This window comes from Fringilla coelebs (assembly GCF_963513975.1).
Source record: "Fringilla coelebs genome assembly, chromosome: 4".
In the NCBI taxonomy this organism is placed as follows: Eukaryota; Metazoa; Chordata; class Aves; order Passeriformes; family Fringillidae; genus Fringilla; species Fringilla coelebs.
Window position 1 is genome coordinate 36,806,976 of NC_140032.1, and position 17,597 is coordinate 36,824,572.

At 39.4% G+C, this 17,597-nt stretch overlaps 1 protein-coding gene across 1 annotated transcript in view; it reads right to left on the reverse strand.

Annotated features, from left to right (window-relative positions):
• Positions 1 to 17,597, reverse strand: part of GALNTL6 (polypeptide N-acetylgalactosaminyltransferase like 6) — a gene marked incomplete at both ends in the record, with an annotated part of 430,944 nt that overhangs the window by 37,522 nt on the left and 375,825 nt on the right. The window contains one exon of the mRNA XM_084204418.1: positions 3,178 to 3,295. Coding sequence (XP_084060544.1) covers positions 3,178 to 3,295 — 118 coding nt within the window. The remainder of the gene's footprint in view (positions 1 to 3,177; positions 3,296 to 17,597) is intronic.

Genomic DNA, 17,597 nt, shown 5'->3' on the forward strand with positions numbered 1-17,597 from the left:
GTGCAACTTTAGCCAGAGAGAGGAGTAACAATATGTGAGAGCACCAGCTCTGCAGACATCAAGGTCACGGAAGAAGGAGGGGGAGGAGGAGCTCCAGGTGCTGGAGCAGAGATTCTCTTGCAGCCTGTGGTGAAAACCATGGTGAGACAGTTGTGTCCCTGCAGCCCCTGGGAGGTTCATGGTGGAACAGAGATCACAGAGGACCTGCTCCCTGGAGGACCTCATGCTGGAGCAGGATAAGAGTGTGAGGAGTTCTCTCCCTGGCGAGGAAGGAGCAGCAGAGACAACACATGACGAACTGTGTAGTAGAACCAACCGTAGTCCCCATTTCCCATTTCCCTGAGAGTGAGGAAGAGGAGAAAATAGGGAGTGAAGTTGAGAAGAACGGAAGGGTGGGGGAAGGTGTTTTAAAATTTGGGTTTATTTCTCATTGCCCTACTCTGACTTGATCAGAAATAAAATATTTTTTCCCCAGTTCAGGTCACCTTTGCCCATGATGGTAACTGGTGAGTGATCTCTCCCTCTACTTGATGCAGGAGCCTTTTGTTATATTTCCTTTCCCTTACTCATATGAGGAGGGGGGTGTTAGAGTAGCTTTGCTGGGCACCTGGCAAACAGCCAAGGTCAACCACAAAGGTTGTCAGGAAACACAGGACATTAGTATGTTTTGCTTTGCTACTCTGTGTTGTGGTAATTACTACATAAACTGTGCCTCTCTAACAGATTTAAATCTAGGATTTCCCGAATAGTGGCTTTCCTATAGTTATTGTTATTCACAATAGTGTTATTGTGAAGAGATGCTATTAATCAGGTGAGCTCCAGTGCTTTGCCAGCTTTCACAAGTCTAGCACACACCGAAGAGTAATGTCAGCAAGATGTCATACACCTTTTTAATTAAAAAACAAAAAAAAGGACCCTGATGTTGCCAAAAATTAAAATCCTGAACACTTTCTTATGTAAAATTTAATATAAGAAACTATTTAATGAAGAGGTCATATTTTGAGACAGTTTGTGGATGTGTCACCATCCAGAGTACTCCAAATAATTATTTGCCAAGCAAATTAAAGTAAGATGTGGTATCAACACACAGCACCTGTCCGACAACACTTCCACAGGCATAGATGTGGATGCTCTAAGAAAGAGTAAATTTTTGTCATCCCTAGATTCACTCAAGTGAAGCGAAGGAAGCTGAACCAGTCTGGTTGTTTGGCTTTTTCACAGACTTTCACTGACTTTGGAACAATTTGCAAGTCCACTATCTTACCAAGTTTTCTCAACAGAGCTGGTAAATTGAACTGTCTGGCCAACCTGTCCTCATTTAATAAGTTTTAAGATAATCTATAGCTACAGTAGAATCTGCTGAAGCAGAAACCTTTCCCAAGCTGATTGTAGTGATTCTGACATAATAAACCTCAGTTATTTCTGTTTGTCTCTTCCACCTCTGTGATTATTTTCCAATTTTTTGTTATTCCAAACCAAACAGCAATCTTTATTAAAAAATTTGCATCTCTTAAATTCTTCCAATAGGAATTTACTCCTATTTGGCAGTCCCTTCTAAAGACCACTTTTTTCTTCTTTTAACACTAGTAAGAAAGAACAAGGACCCTAAGGTTATTATATACTAATAAGATAGATCCAGAGATATGACTGAAACAAGACAGTGTGCCCCAGCTGCCTCCAAAAAAACCCCAAAACTCTTACTTGAACAAAACACACTGGGACAATCTGGTATCTCAATTTCCAGTTGTGTTACCATGGTTTCTATACAAAGTGTGGAGAGAACAACAAGTATATTCTTTTTGATGATGAATACAAGGAATATTTGAAATAAGATAATAAGATCATGGGTGACCTGTCAAAGCTCATTGTGACAGATACAAGTAACTACTTATATTTGCCTCTGAAACAATCTAAATGGACAGAAGGTAAATCAATATATTCTAAACATACAGTCTAGCTATTGAGTTTCCCCTTCCTTCCTGTTTTATTTTCCTGAGGTATAAAAATGATTAGGAGGAACACGAGAGTAAGCCAGTTAATGCAAAACATTTTGCAGTTCTTGGAACTCCTGTAAAGACAGCCTGGAAAACCAGTGCTGGGTGACACTGTACATTTCATTCAACAGAATGGCCTCAGCATTGTTTTAATTGCAGCTGAAACTCAGCTGCAAGATATCTGATATTAGTCATGGCTGACATGCTATATTTATTTAAAGAGCTTTACACTCACAGAGTTTGGAAGTAGGCTGGAAAGATCCTGGAGCTAAATTTGAATTGCAGTTTCAGTTCCAAGCTTTATCCAAATAGATTTGACTCAAATAATCTAAGTCAGGAAACTCTATCAAGCCCTTTTAAAACTTTCCATGTAGAGACCATGAGGTAAAATTTTTATGTCCTTGGGTTTACTGGAAAATAAACTCAGTTTTCAAAATAAGACATGTTAGTCCTCAGCAAACTAATAACAATGCCTGTCTTACATGTAAAAAGTAACAAGACTTTCCGCTCTACAAGTAAATGCCAAGTAACTGATTTCAATACACATGTCCACATACAGGATATGAAGGTATACTATAACATGGCTGGTTGTGCTTGAAAACTCCCCATATGTCATTACAATAATTTAAATGCAATTTTAAAAAGTTTGCTTTGGAAAAGCTGGCCTGCAGACAGCAGCTCATGGCAGCTGAGCTGCTCTAATGATCCACTGCTATTGAAAGGAGTCTTTCTTCCCATGACTTTCTCTATTTCCACCCATTTTCTTGAGGTGACTACAGGGGACTCTACCCCCAGAGATGATTAAACTTGTTGATCTGGACAGAAAAATTATTCCATTTTCTTTTTTGCTGGATTAGCTCACTGTTGGCTTGTTGAACTGAGCTCAGCACTTAAACACAAACACAGCATCTGGGCCTAGGTAAGTGGAGAAGACTTGATAAGAAGGAAAAGGTGGAACTTTATTCTTTGACAGTGGTAAGCTACCGTGTTTTCAGAGGGAGCTACACTCAGTGTGATATTGTATGGCTTCTGGAGCATTTGCTTATGGCACTGTGGAAATTCCTAATGAAAAGAAGCATTGTATTAAATCAATTTTAGCTAAAAAAGACAGAAGACCAGATGAATGAAAGCATCATGATAACACCAGCAAGGAAGTATTCTATAAAGAGGCTTGATGACTTACCTTGAAGGAGATTTCATACTGCTCTCCTCCCCATATTTCTAATCCTGGATCATAGCCTCCCAGCTCCCAAAACCATTTCCGGTTAACGGCAAATAGACCTCCAGCCATTACAGGAGACCTGAATAAAGCAACACAAACAATAATGAAGATGTTTGGCATGTGTGTGTGTGTGTGTGCCCTCTGGGTGTGTTTGTAGGAATGTTTGTTTGAATTGTGAGGCTATGAAAGGCATAGATATACATAGATTATAGTAGTGTAACCAAATAATATTTTCCTTTATTCATCCAAAGAGGGGCTCTAGATGAGAAACAGGCAATATAGTAGATCTAGAGAATGGTAGATAGTCATGCACAAACTCCTTTTTAAAAAAAACAAGCCAAAAAACCAATAGCCTCCCCAAAAGTTCTGTTTGTTGCTACCTAACAGAGAAAGAAAGGGAGTCTGGAAAACTGCCAAAGTACTTAATGAGTCTCAGTACTCCATGGGAAGTAATGTGCATTTGAAAGTGAGCAAAAGTTTTCAATTAATTTCAGTCTCATATGTGCTGGCTAGAGAAAAGCAGAAAGGTGAAAGAGGATGGCTGAAGAGAAGCTGTTGGGAGTTAAACATCTGCTTTCCTAAACATTTAGAATTCCTCAAATGTGTCTCACAGTGGTAATGTGACTTATAGGCAAATAATTTGCTACGCTTCCCATGTTTCTGTTTATTCCATTAATAAATATGTGACATTTTCTTAAATTAACTCAATCTTTTTCACAGACAATATAGAAAAGAAATGAGAGTTTTAAAGCTATTGTTAGAGAATAATGACAAAAACATTGTGAATTTATAAGCAGGAATTTTGTACTGAAAAACAAGCATTTTCTCTTTTCATTTTCTTTCAGTATCAAGAAGACCATATTTCTAATGCAGTAAATACATTGTCAGCTTTCGGAATTCAAATGTTTCTCTTCAACCTATTCCTTGAAGTTGTGGTGGAAGGGGAATACAAAGGCATTTATGCTGATCAGGAGGGAAACAACACGCTTAACAAAGTCCAACCCAACTATGCAATTCCTCAATGCAGATCAACACTAGGCTTATGAGTTTTACAGCAAGAGGCCAGAAGGAGCACATTCATGCTGATGGCTGGTCAGAGAGAGAAGAAAAGACAAAGCTATGGGAAACCTGGATGGCTTCCAGGCAATGTTTCCTTAGCAGAGAGGTGACATGAAACTGGGTCCTCTGCCCTGTGTCTTGTAGCAATAAAGCCCCAAGGGAAAATTATTCCATCCTGGAGCATTCTGTTTTGAATTACCGCTGGTGGTTTGTTTGGGACTATGGGAGCGGATGGTATCATCCTGGAAGCCCTGACTGGAAAATAAAAACTTCCCCCTTGGCCACTGGTTTAGGATTTGGCAGTGAACTTGGGACTGGTAAATATTTCAGGAATCCATGCATAAGTTAGAAGTTTATTGAAGAGGACATCATGTTAATGGAATATTCTGTCATATTTCCTCTGCCTTAACACTTTTTTAGATTGCTGTCTTTTATCCAAGGCAGTAGAGACAATAAAATAGCAAGCAAACAGCTGAGTGGTCTCTGCCACCATCAGGCAGGCAGTGAATCCCACACATGAATGTTTGAAAATTATCCCTTCATTTGCATTCATGGCAATGAGAAACATTATGGATAATTTTCCTTTCACTTCTATATGGTAGCATAAAAAAAAATTAAACTACCCATTTTCATGACTCTTACAGACTAATTTCATTTTCCTTTAGAGATTACTTTTTTTAAAAGCACATAGAAGCTTTGAGAAACAAAGCTTGGCAAAAAAAAATCCAAACTGTCAAGGCTGTGCAGTGTAACATACACCGAATGCTAATGCTTTTTTACTTTTATTGACATTTCATATTTCAATATTGACTGTATTTCCACATGTGAATAAATTAAACAGAGATTTTATTAGAAACCTTCCCCTGAGGATTCTGACTACTGCAATACATTTTCAATTCCTACCAAAGTAAATCTAATTACAACATGTCCTTTTTGACTTCAGGTTTTAAATGATCAAAACATAATGTCCTTTTATAAAGAAGGACTTACAACGAGAATGCTTGTAACTAAATTGCTACTGACAGAAGAAATGTAGTCCCAGAAATCATTGAGAAAATGCAGGATTTCTCTAGTTCTCACAGATACAATATCTTTCCTAAGCATTTCTCTCAGTGCAGTGAATGGCCTATAAAAAAGGCAATTGCCGCAGGTAAATCAGATGGAAGATAAAAAAATCAAGAGACTTAAAATTCCAAAATAATTGGCAAGTACTTACAAATTATATTTGAATAGATAGATTTTTCCAGTGATGAATCCTGAGTAACGAAACCCCTTGTTCTTTAGACGTGAAAGTTCAGAACATTTATTGAAATTAACAAAACTACCTAATGACTGGAACCACAGCAAACCCATAATTTTTGCATTTCCTTAAAAAAAAAAGTGATGAAATTGAGTGTAATGTTGCCCCATTAATTCTTATTCCACAAGATGTTCTGACATTTGTTGTTTTGTAGGAAGAGCAATGAAGAGGAAAAGCAGGATGGCCTTTTGGTTTTCATTAGAGTGGAATTAGTAATAAGCTGTGTGAAACTGAGTGCTTGGCACAGCATGAATTCCACTCCATGCCACAAGCAGCTACTGCTGAACAGGGCTTAAATTGTCTCCAAAATATGAAGGCAAGAATCCAGTCTTGCAATCATGGCCGATATGAAAAGTCCTTATGTATCAATAGGATCACTTACACAGATAAAAGAACTGCACTGAGCCCAAAGGAGAAGAATTAATCTCTTGTTTAGTGGCTTCTGTACAGAAATGTCAAGTACAAAGCTATGTTTGTCAGAGTAATTTTTTCATGAAATGTCCTACTCAGATGCTTAAAGAATCAGACTTGACCTATTATAGCATAATATTATGTGAGTAATTACAGTGGAAAGCTGTAAAGTGCTTATGGTCAAAACATTAAAAGGACAAAGGGTCCTAAAACATCAGAAAAGCTGGAAAGGTAAAGTTGCTAAACTTAAAAATATTTGTAAAAATCCTTCCACCTGAGAACTACTGCACAGACTCACTGAACATATACGAAAGAACAATATTGGAAGTAAAAGCTAGCTGATTGAAAAATGACCCAACTGGTCAAAGATAGCTCTGCTGAGACAGAAAAAGAATTTGATTCAGTTAGAGCAGAAAACCCCACAAAACTTGCTTTGCAAAAAAATATAGACTGAGAAAAAGGCAAGCAAATGCTTAATGGGAAAAGATAGCTTACAAACAAAAAACTGCACTAAAAGAAGTGTAGCAGTAGCTCAAACTGTAGCCAGCAAAGATTTTTTATAACTGCTTGCAATTAACATGCAGAGGAAGGAAGGAGATAATTTCACCTATGAATTTTCAAGGCAGGAGAAAAATGACATGAACTTCAAAGGAGCGTGAAGCTACTGGCAATAGAAACAAATGTGGTGTGTTACAAAGAAGCGAACTGCATAGCAGGGCTTAGAACCATTGCACTGCAAGAGTGACACACATAGTGGAACTAAAGGATTTTGTGAGAAGGGAAGAGAAGCTCTGACAGCCTGCAGAATGAAAATGAGGGAAATGAAAAGGGGAAAGCACTTGTGCTGGATGACGTGCACAGCAGGTACACAGATAGGAACCACCTGCCCGAAACAGCTGAAATTTGTCCATTATAATTGAATCCAGGAATGGCACACATTGCACTCTGCACCCCTCTGGATAACCCACACTGACTGAAGGCTCTGTGCTGAACTACTGAACAGAGATGGATGAATGCTGGAGGGAGGAGTCCATCTCATGCAGGGCACATCAGACAAACTGACCTTCAGTGCCAAACCCACTGTCACATTATACAAAACCAAGGCAAATAGCCCACAACAGAAATCAGGATTAGGTCCTACTGACCTTGTGGCATCAGGGATGTAATGGAAAAGGAGGAAAGGGGCCATGTTGCTGCTGGCACAGTGGCAGCCCCAGAAATGACTGGTGACCTACTGAATGAAGCTTTGAGCTAGGCTTCTGCATTTTTAATAATTAATTTCATTGTCTAGCTAAGCCAGAAGCGTCCCTTCGCCCTAGTGATACCAATGAAGGCACCTCAGGAGGGGGAATAAATTCTGTTCCCTTGTTTCACTGGTGACTGCTCTAGGTTCTGTCTGCAGTGAGTCCTGACACTGCATCAAAGCTTCTCAAAGCAAATGGCAGAAGCTGACACTAATCCTAAATAAAAGTTCGAAAAAACCTGAAAATTAAAATTTATGTATGTGTAATGTTAGTGACAGACTTGGCTACTCAGGGAAGTGAATGCAGAAGTAAAGCAAACTGAAATTAAGGGGAGTTGATCAGATGGCAATAAAGTGATGTAGTTTAAGAAAATAAATGACCAAAAAAAGTATTCAGGGGTTGTTCCACCTACAGACAGTTTCTATACGGTGCATAGTAAAAGATGTCGAAGTAGTGGAATGAATATTGAAAAGTCTTCCTGAATTCCTGAATTTCTCAAGAAGTAAAAAAAAAAAAAAAAAAAAAAAAAAAAAAGTGGAATACTATATATACTTAATTCTCTAATCAAATACAATTAAAATGTATTAAAATGTTTTTTCAAATGTTTTTCAAAACACCAACTCTTTTACATTAAATATTTCTGTTTTATCTTTTATCCATTCTAGCAACATGACCCATTCAATGTTCATAAAATCATCAACATTCAGAACGTAAAATCTGTCTCTGTTACATTAGCCTACGGCAGTTACTCTTTCTTTTTTAACTTGAGTGTCCCTTTTTCTGAACTACCAGTAATGTAAACTACCAGTTCAAATGATCATTGTGCTGAAACAGGCAGTGGACAAGTTGTATTAAACTTAACTTCCAAGTCTCTCCATAATCACATTCAGTTTTTAAACTCCACTTTTGTTTGGGAAATATTAAGATAAAACCCCATTCTTCAAATGGCAAGCCAGAAAGCTGTGGGGAGTCAGCTACAAAGAAACCTCTAAAAGCGCTTGACTTTTAGTTTATAGAAGTTTCCACTGTAATTTCATCACAAATTCTTGTTTTTCTTACTACATTGCTGAACTTCATTAAAAAAAATTGTATTGTAAAAAAGCAATGAGTCCTTATGCGGGTGATGAGGTCCTTTTGTCTCATACTTAGAAAATTATTGAGAAAGAAAGAGGTGAACTGGGTAAAGATTGAAGACTCTGAAGGAAAGGCTTCCCCTTCCCATAATTACCTCTCATAATCCAAGAGAAATCTGTCTGAATTACTGTTAGAGGAGATCTACAGCACTCAAACTAAGCAGGTGGGTCAGCACAAATGAGCATACTGAAGGTAAAAGTAAATGAAAGCTTCTGGAAATGTCCTGCAGGCAACGGCGTTCAGAAGGATAAACCCGAGGAGCAAATGAACAGCTGGAAGTCACGCTAAAGAGACAAATCTAATACACAAGCAGTCTCACAAGACTGAGGCCTGGGGGCTGCAAAAGCAAGAAAGCAGAGCTGAGAGCAGCCCCTCAGCTGAGCCACATTCATGTCATGAGTAGGGATGGATCCTGGACACGTGGGGTTCAACAGCAGCAAAAAATCCTTCAATCTGTTAGTGCCAAGTAAGAACTGCATGAGAAAACAAAAACAACCTCTACACACAATTTGGAACAACCCTGTCAGTTTAGCACCTTTTCATATTGATGGATATTATCTGCATTCATAGTTGTCCCTTGAAAATATAATCTTTGAAAATTAAACGTAGAAATAAAGATAGATTGGAGGTAAAATGGTATCAACTGTCCCTAAAATAGGAACTTCAGGTTTCCTGGCTCTTGCTGAGCTTTGATTCTATGTTTCTATGAATAACAACAGTTCATCACTATCTTCTAGGAAATTCTCTCAGAACATATGGGGGCAGTATCTGAACAGAATTGCTTTCCAATGTTTTCTTCCCCTCCTTAGACAAAGAGATATAAACCAGAAAATTATCTTCTAGGGCTTACTTTTGCTTTATTGATTTAATTAAGCCTAGTATAGCATCATAAGCAAAGTTTAAACTCAAGGAGAAATTTTCAATTTCATTGAAGATATTTCCTTTTGAAATATCACCACTGGCCTGAAAATAGGTTCTTATTTTCAAAATAGTTCTTTAATTCAGACTCTGTCCTCCCAAGGCAGATTCCTAGATTACAAATCAAATCAGTTAGGAGTCTGCTGTTAAAAGTTACAGATGATTTTGACTAAGTTATTTGGATTACTATAGCCCTATGTTTTCTTCAACTCTAAAACATTATGCACTTATTACAGATTAAAGTGGATTTAAAGACATGACAGCCCACCAAAAATAGCTTGATACATAAGGAGTACACCCAGCAGCTTGGGTGGTTTTAAGAATAACCAGTGAGGAAAAGAAGCCCTTCTGATAAATACACTACATGTTACTGTATAGCCCCATGTGCATATTTTTAGCAGTTGGGGACTGGGAAAAAAGACCAGCAAGGCAGCTGAATTGCAATCACCACCATAACCTCCACACAAAAGAGAAGCTTTTGCTTGTTCTGGATGTCCTGCAGTATTTCAGGCTCTGGCTTTGTTTGTGCAACACCAGATTGGTTCAGGTGGGCCAATGAGAAGGGTTAGTATTAAAGCACCTGGAGTTTCAGTGGTTTTTCTTTTCTGTTCCTGCCAATGTTCACACACCAGATCAGACCGAATAGTTAGTGAAGGTCATCTCCAGAACATTTCTGAGTTGGAAAGATTTTGAATAAGTGGAAGTATAGTTATAATAACCTTCTCCTGATTTTTTAGCAAAGTCTTGAAAAGTACTGCTGCCTAGCATCCTGATGAAATTGGCTTTTCTTCAGGGTCCCCAGACTGCCCCTGGTGACTCTGACTCAAGCAGACAGAGCTCTCACACTAGGCTAACTGGATGAGACACACAGTTAATGATATGGCTGTGATCTGCCATGGAGCTAGGATCTGCATGAATGTTATTCCTTTGATCAGTTCTTCCACAGTGCTGTCAGCAAGTGCCCCCACTCCACCCTTATGCACAAACCCTGCTTCAAACACAAGCAGAGAAGCGGGGACAAAAGGTAATTTTAATATTTCATTTATGTCTGTCTTTGGGGATTAATGCAGAAGCCTGAAAAGATTCCACACTGACAGGGGGAGAGGTTGGAGGGGGAAAGGCTGGAGCTTGGCACAGCTTTTGTAGCTGTGTCATTGCTACAAAAAGCAGCTCATCCATTTGCCAGTGGTCAAAGATTTCATGAATGCTAAGTTTTAAAAAGGCAAAAAAAAAATTATGCCTGAAGAGGCTAATATGCAGCCAAAGGTATTCTGGGATCCTGGAAATGTTCTCTTAGATGCATCACTGCCATTTATTAAAGCTCTGTAATTTGCTGTGTTACCCTGTTATGGAGGGTAATGGGGATCCAGGCATTAGATTTCTCCTCGTCTGCACCAGAGGCACAAGAATATTTTCTTGTAAAAACTGTGAAGCACTGAAAGCAGCTTTTCAAGTACAGAACTGACAGAAAAAACACTGGAAAGTACTTCCCAATGGAGCGCGAAGGAGCTGAAAACTGATGAGGTTGGGCACTCGATTATCCCACGATAGCATCTACTTTTAATTTGAAGTTGCAAAGATGGACAGGCTGTGGAAAACCAGAGAAATGAACCTTCCTGGTTTATTATCAATTGCAGTGAAATCAAGCTAAGTATGTGAACTCTGCACCTGACTTTGAAGGCAAATACAGCTAATCAGTTTGCCATGGAGCTCTGCTAATTTACACTGGCCATAGCAGAAACTGCTGCGCAAACCATACTGATCTCAGAGTTGGGAACGAGAATCCCCACACAGTGCAAGTGAGGCAATCCACCCGAGGAGGCTGCACACTGAAATCATCTTCTAGCTGTATAGGATACATTTCTAAGAACAGCTAGCACCTTTGGGAGTAATTCAAAAGCAGGATAATGGGAGATGATACAGCCTCAGGGTACATTGCTGGCTTTTAGGTGACTCACCAACAGAGACTGCAGCTGCCTTGCAAGCTTTTTCCCTCCTGGATCCAGATGCTCACACAGCCCAGATACTCTTGTGCCAGCACTGTCCCACTGCCTGCCATGTAACAGCATATGGATCAAGAGGGGTCACCCTAACCTGTAGATATCTATAAGGAAAATACTGCGAGAAAAAATAGAGAACTGAAAAAAATAACATTTAAGCAATCTAACTGCATTAACTCAAATCCCAAGACTCCTGCTCCAGAAAACTTGCTTCCAGAAAAAAGTATTCTTTTGCATTTATCTAGACTAATAATATATGGGGGAAAAAAGTGTTATGGTTGTTTTAAGAAACATCTCAAGATTTGGAGAAATTGATTTGGGCAATCAAGGCCCAAATAATTAAAAAAAAATGCTCTAGAGACAATCCTATTACTTCAGAATTACATTAGAAAGCCCAAAAAAATGTGTACCAAATCCTGAACTGGCAGGAAGGTAATAAGAATTCTTTTAAGTGCTGAGAAGGCCACAGAATTATCTGGATTGAAAGGGGTCCACAGGTAAATGGCCAGTAGAGGGATCAAACCCACAACCTTGGCATTATTACCAATGTGCTCCAACCAGCCAAGCTAATCTAACCTAGATAGGCTTTATTTTTAAGAGGTCACAAAAGAACCATGTGCAAACCGATCAAAAACCAACACAAAAATCACAATGGAAAAAGCAAATCCTTAATCACAAACAATCAAAAACATCTTTGTCAGAAATAGCAGCTACTGACCCCACTGGAACTGTAATTTCACTTGATCTCCATCATTGGCCACATCCACCACCTCAAACAAATGGGGTCTATATCACCTAGATCATTGCTGACAGATGTCTCATTAAGTAGATGGTATTCACAGGAGGAATTGGTAATACTGTTACCATTTTACAGACTACACCAACAGTGCTCAGTGCTTCTCATTCATCGGGTTCCTTAGCTCCTCTGAGACATAATTCAAATGCAGATTCAAAGATGACTCAGGGTCCACTTTAAGGCCTTGAGCCCTCACTCTTCCCCAGTTTCTTGGCCTCAAAGGTGGAGGCTGTCCCTGGGGTCGTGAATTGAATCTCAGTGACAGGCTCAGGTGCTGCTGCCAACCCCGACTTGCTGCCAGCACACAGATGGGCTTCAGGCCTCAGCCCTATTTCCCCCAAGGAGACAAACTTCTCCATCTGGCCAAAACTTCTCACCATGGGACACTATTTCAGCCCCACAGATACTTACACCACCTCTGTTTATGCTGCAGTAATCTACCCTTAATCTTTGAGATTGTCATCGGTTATCTGGTGGCCAGGGTCAGCACAGATTATGCTGACTGAATAAAATCTGTACACCTCCAAAGGACAGAAATCTGTACTGTGTCTGTACTGTCACTAAAAACTTTCTTTTTGATCTCTTGATCTGATTCTCCTGAATACCTGGCTTCAACCCTATCCTATAGCTTGTTCCCCAACTCCCTGCCTAGGAAACTTTTATTGCCAGGTTCCCTGGAAAACTCTCAGGGGATGCTTTTCTCTGCAGCTGGTGTGAACTGAGGAGCATGGAGCTCACCAGCAGGTTTCACTCCTGACACTGTTACAAACAAAAATAATCCCTCACTACCAGCTAAGCAGAAAGGAGAACTATGATGCCATAAAGACCAAGATAATACATTTGAATGTTTTGCTAGAGAAAACATTTTCAAACCATCATCTCCAGCTAGCAGAAGAGAAAAAAGCCCATAGCAAGTGTAGAGGAGAACAGTAATTAGGTCAGTCTGACATTTGTTGTCCTTCATTTGTGAAAATATTTTCCTAAAAACTTCAGCTGTACAACAACACAAAACCTAGCTTAACACACTCAGTAAATTGTTGGCTGTCATTACCAGCAGTAAGACTGGAGAGTTATGGCTGTAAAGCTGCTGCTGTAACATTCAGCCATGTTCTGCTGACAAGGAAAAAAAAAAAAAAACCAATGAAAGATTTAAAGGAAGAATGTTATGCACGAACCTTCTTCGACAGGCAATTAAAATACAAATTGCAAAACACAAATAAGTACATTATGAAACACCAAACTGCAGGTCAAAGACTGAAATCATTAGCATTGACAGAGTTGCATTTAAAGCTTTAATTCTGAGGCTATACATAGGATGCTATTCTGCTAAATGCTACACTTATAAATGAAGATAAAGTGAAACAGAACACTATGAATATTTTCTCCTCATAACTATACTTAAAAGCAGAACCATGCTTCCACCATAATTACACAGGATGTTATCCCATTAACAATTAATATTAGGAGCAAGTGGGAAAGCAAACAAGCCAAAGAGAAAAAATCTGCTTTCAAGTTTTACTAAAAGAACTCCATTCATTACTTAGTTTTTTTTATTAATGATGAGGCTTAATCTCTCCACAGAGGCAGAAAAGTGAAATGGTCACAACTAACCAGTGTTTTGGGCTTAGGTGAAGTGGATTTCTGACAATATCTTTCAATCATTTGCTGGTGCAACTATTCCTGGAGGCTGAAATCTGCTCTGCCTGGAAGGTACAATTTCTTGACAAAGAATAATAGCAAGAAAGAAAGACTAAGTACATTTTCTGAGAAGAAGAATGAGCTTCACAGAGGTCAGCATTTTGTCTTCATTGCTTCTCTTTCCAGAGCAGGAAGAACAGCTTCAAGCAAATCTGACACAGCATGCTCTGCATTAGCAGTTTTCTTCCTCCATACATCACCCTGTCTGTACCAATACCCTTTACATACCTTGCCATTAATCTAGGAGTGGTTTATACACCTGTGTTTTCCAAGGAGAAAACTCAGCATACACCAAATCCCCGTGCAGAAACAACAAAAAAAGCAACCTTCTTCTTCCTTCATCACAGGGAAGGGATTCACCTTGAGACAATTCCACTTTCTGGAGGATTTAATAAATCAGAGAGAAATGGATGCAAGAGATGCACCACCTGTTTGGGGTTTTCAAAGACACACTCTGTCTGCTGTAGGACAGACTCTAATTACAGACAGGTGTTATCTGAAGTGATGACTAAGAAGAAAATTAGGAGACAGGGAAAAAAAATCTTCCTATTTTTGTTTCAGTAAATTGAACAACTCTGAAATTTCACAGCTGACGTGAGCACAAGATCCATGTATGTAGTCCTGGTAGTCCTTCAAGATCATCCCATTATTTGCTCTGCACAAACAATAGGGATGGCTGCCAGGCAAAACTCCAAATGAATAATGTCATTCCCCACAAACTCCCGTTGCCATGAGCAATGGTGTCCACATGATGAACACCACACAAGCGAGCCAATATTCCTTCACCTCTCTGTGGAATAATGAAGTTCACCCCACTGTCATGATCCATTCAGAGCATGTGTGTATGTATTTCATTATCAAGACAAAAGCCAACAGCCAAGTATGCAGCTAGAAATATGTATCATATCCTTGACAAATAATGTATGTAATAAAAAGTTCCTCTTTCGGAGAAAGGAATATAATCAAGAACATTTTTTTCCTCGCATGAAAGGTTTTGAGCTCAGTTTCCCAGCTACAGTTCTAGCGAAGAAGCACAGCTAATTTGTACTCTAGGTGGAGACTAATAGAAGATCTTTTAAATATATTTTCTAATAAGAAGTCAGCATACGATCTATTGCAGTAAGGAGTACAACACAGAAATAATCCATTTTCAGGAAGTGCATGTCTTGTCTGCTGATGTAAATAATCCTTTGAAATATCAGTTCTTGCAAAAAAGATGTTTGTTTAGAAACTGATACATGAGAAGGTCCTTCCCCAGTCACTAAACCACTCTAGCTGAGCCTTTATACTGACCTATAATACATTTTTAGTGCTATTACAGAGGAGCCTACAGTGAAAACAATTTTTTTGAAATATTATTTCACACATGACCCAAATGTTAACTTTGAATATATTGTTTGCATTCTTCTTTGAATTGCTTTACAGTATTATAAATCTTAAAATAAAACCTTTTCAAGTTAAACATTCCCTGTTATTGTAAGCCTTGCAAACTGACTTTATCACAAAAGATTTCATTATTGTTTCTCTCTTAGGAAACAAATCCATAAATGAAGTACATCAGTGAAGTAAAAATACTCCTCCCTCCATCTCAGTTACTAAATTAAGTCCCTTGACTGAGCTGGAGAGTTCAGCAAATCACTAAGCACTTTTCTTTGTGGAAAAGAAATTTTCATAGCAAAAAATTTAACTGTACACAAGTAAACCACCTCTGCCACTGAAGTTTTATAGAATCCTCTGTAAAATATTAACGGCTGATGAACTTCAGCCAAAGTTTTCTCCTTTATCATGTCACAGACTGCCTTTGCCTGACACAAACTTCAAAGGGAGAACAATGCTACAACTGTGAAAAACCTGCCCCAGTCTCCATTGGAACAACTCAACACCATTCTTTGTTTAATTACTTTTTGCATATCACAAAGATACAATGTCCTCCCTCTCTCAGTCCGCTCTGAAGTTCCTCTGGAGTGTCCAAATGACTATTCCATGGTTCCCAGATATGGTGGTCAAATCTGGACATGGCAATGTGTCCACGACAGATGTGCAAACTGGAATATCTTCCTGCAACTTTTATGGATGTTAACACATGACACGATGAAAATGGAACTTTATTTAACAATATAACACCTTCATCCTTTCCTGTCCCAGTGCTAACTAGCTATTTGCATTTATGCTTTAAATTTCTCCTCAGCAGTGGCACTCTTTGCTTTCTAGTGCTGAATTTCACATTAGTTCCTTCCAATTATTTCTTCAATTTGCCAGGACCAAACAGCAGTGCATTTTGACTATCTTCTCAAAGATTTGTAAGCCCCTGAATTTGTAATTCACATAATTAATGAAGACACTCAACTAGGATGTGTGGTTCTGTAGAGCCATTTCCCTCAGGGACCTGCACCAATATTTGAGACAATCTCACAGTTTTACATCAAACCATTCAGAGCTACTCTTTGACAGCAACTTTGCAGCCTGTTGTGGTCATCTGCTGAAAAATAAAGATGATAAAGGTGCACCCACACTGTACCAGCTTTAGGAGAAAGCAATAATGGCAACAGCAAAAGCCTTGGAATGGAGGTCACATTGACTGCTTCCCTATTAGTTTAAATAGCCAAGTTCCTAATACTGCTAAAGGTATCTCCTGTCTTGCTGCTCCCAAAGGGAGAGAACTCCCTGCTCACTCCTCTAAGCCTCCCTGCTATAGCCTGCAGGTGTGTGGTCTTATCCCCAGAGAACAACAGCTTTATCTTCCTCAAACTGCTGAATTCACTCAAGCTCTAGAAAACAAGTCAATTTTTCTGAGTGCAGTGGGTTTTGTTGAGTTTACATGGCTGCTGGAGGTGGGTTCTGTAAAGCCCAGGAGGCAGCACCAAGCCACCAGTGTGCGAGACTGTCCCACAGCAGGGGTATCCTCTCAGACCAGGGGACAGGGAGCTCATGCTAGCCCTGTGTTTCACGGCATCACATCCCCTATCAAAGAAGGAAACTACAGTTCTGTGACAGGTCACTTCCTGACAAGCCTGTATTATTTTTTTTTACTACATTTTAGATAACTTAAAGTACAGCATTTAGTATCTTTTTACAAATTTTTGATTCACAAAGGGGAAGCAACCCTGACACGGCTGACTGCAGGGGTTCCTGAGAGGCTCCCAGAGGGACTGAGACAATGATCAAAGAAAGCATTATGTGCTTCATGATTACAAAATCACACAATCAGCAAGGTTGGAAGAGCCCTTCATGATCACCTAGTCTAACCATCAACCCAATGCCACCATAACCACTCCTGAATTAGGTGGCTTAAACACAGATAAAGTATTCCATAGTATCTATTATCCTTTTCTTTTCCCTCCTTCCCTCATCCAGAGTGAGTCAATAAACCTGTCTCTTGCCCATCCCAAAACTTCTTAGCAAGCATATCTAACATTGCACCCCACACAAATCCTCCTCCTCACACTAGATCAGGTTTACAAATCACTGGGGCAATCCCTCCATCTGCTGTACATGGCAGAGAGCTCCTGAGAGCGTGCTGAATTCTGAGACCCAGAGGAACATGCCCACCTTTTCCCAGGAATAACATAGGCACCTGCAATGATGCCCCAGACCTGCAGGTTTCTGGGTGTTGAAATCAGAGTCACACAATCACTCCAGTTCTGGAAGAATCTGGGGAAGCCACAGAGAACACAACCTTCATCTCAAACAACCTTTCCCAGCTCACCTCCTCTGCTTGTTGTGGTTCCTATCAGGTGTGGTAACCCTGCCTTCAGGGCAGGAAAGTGTGTCTGCAAGGTGCACTCTGATTGATTATTTCATTTGGAGAGCACCAGCTGGGG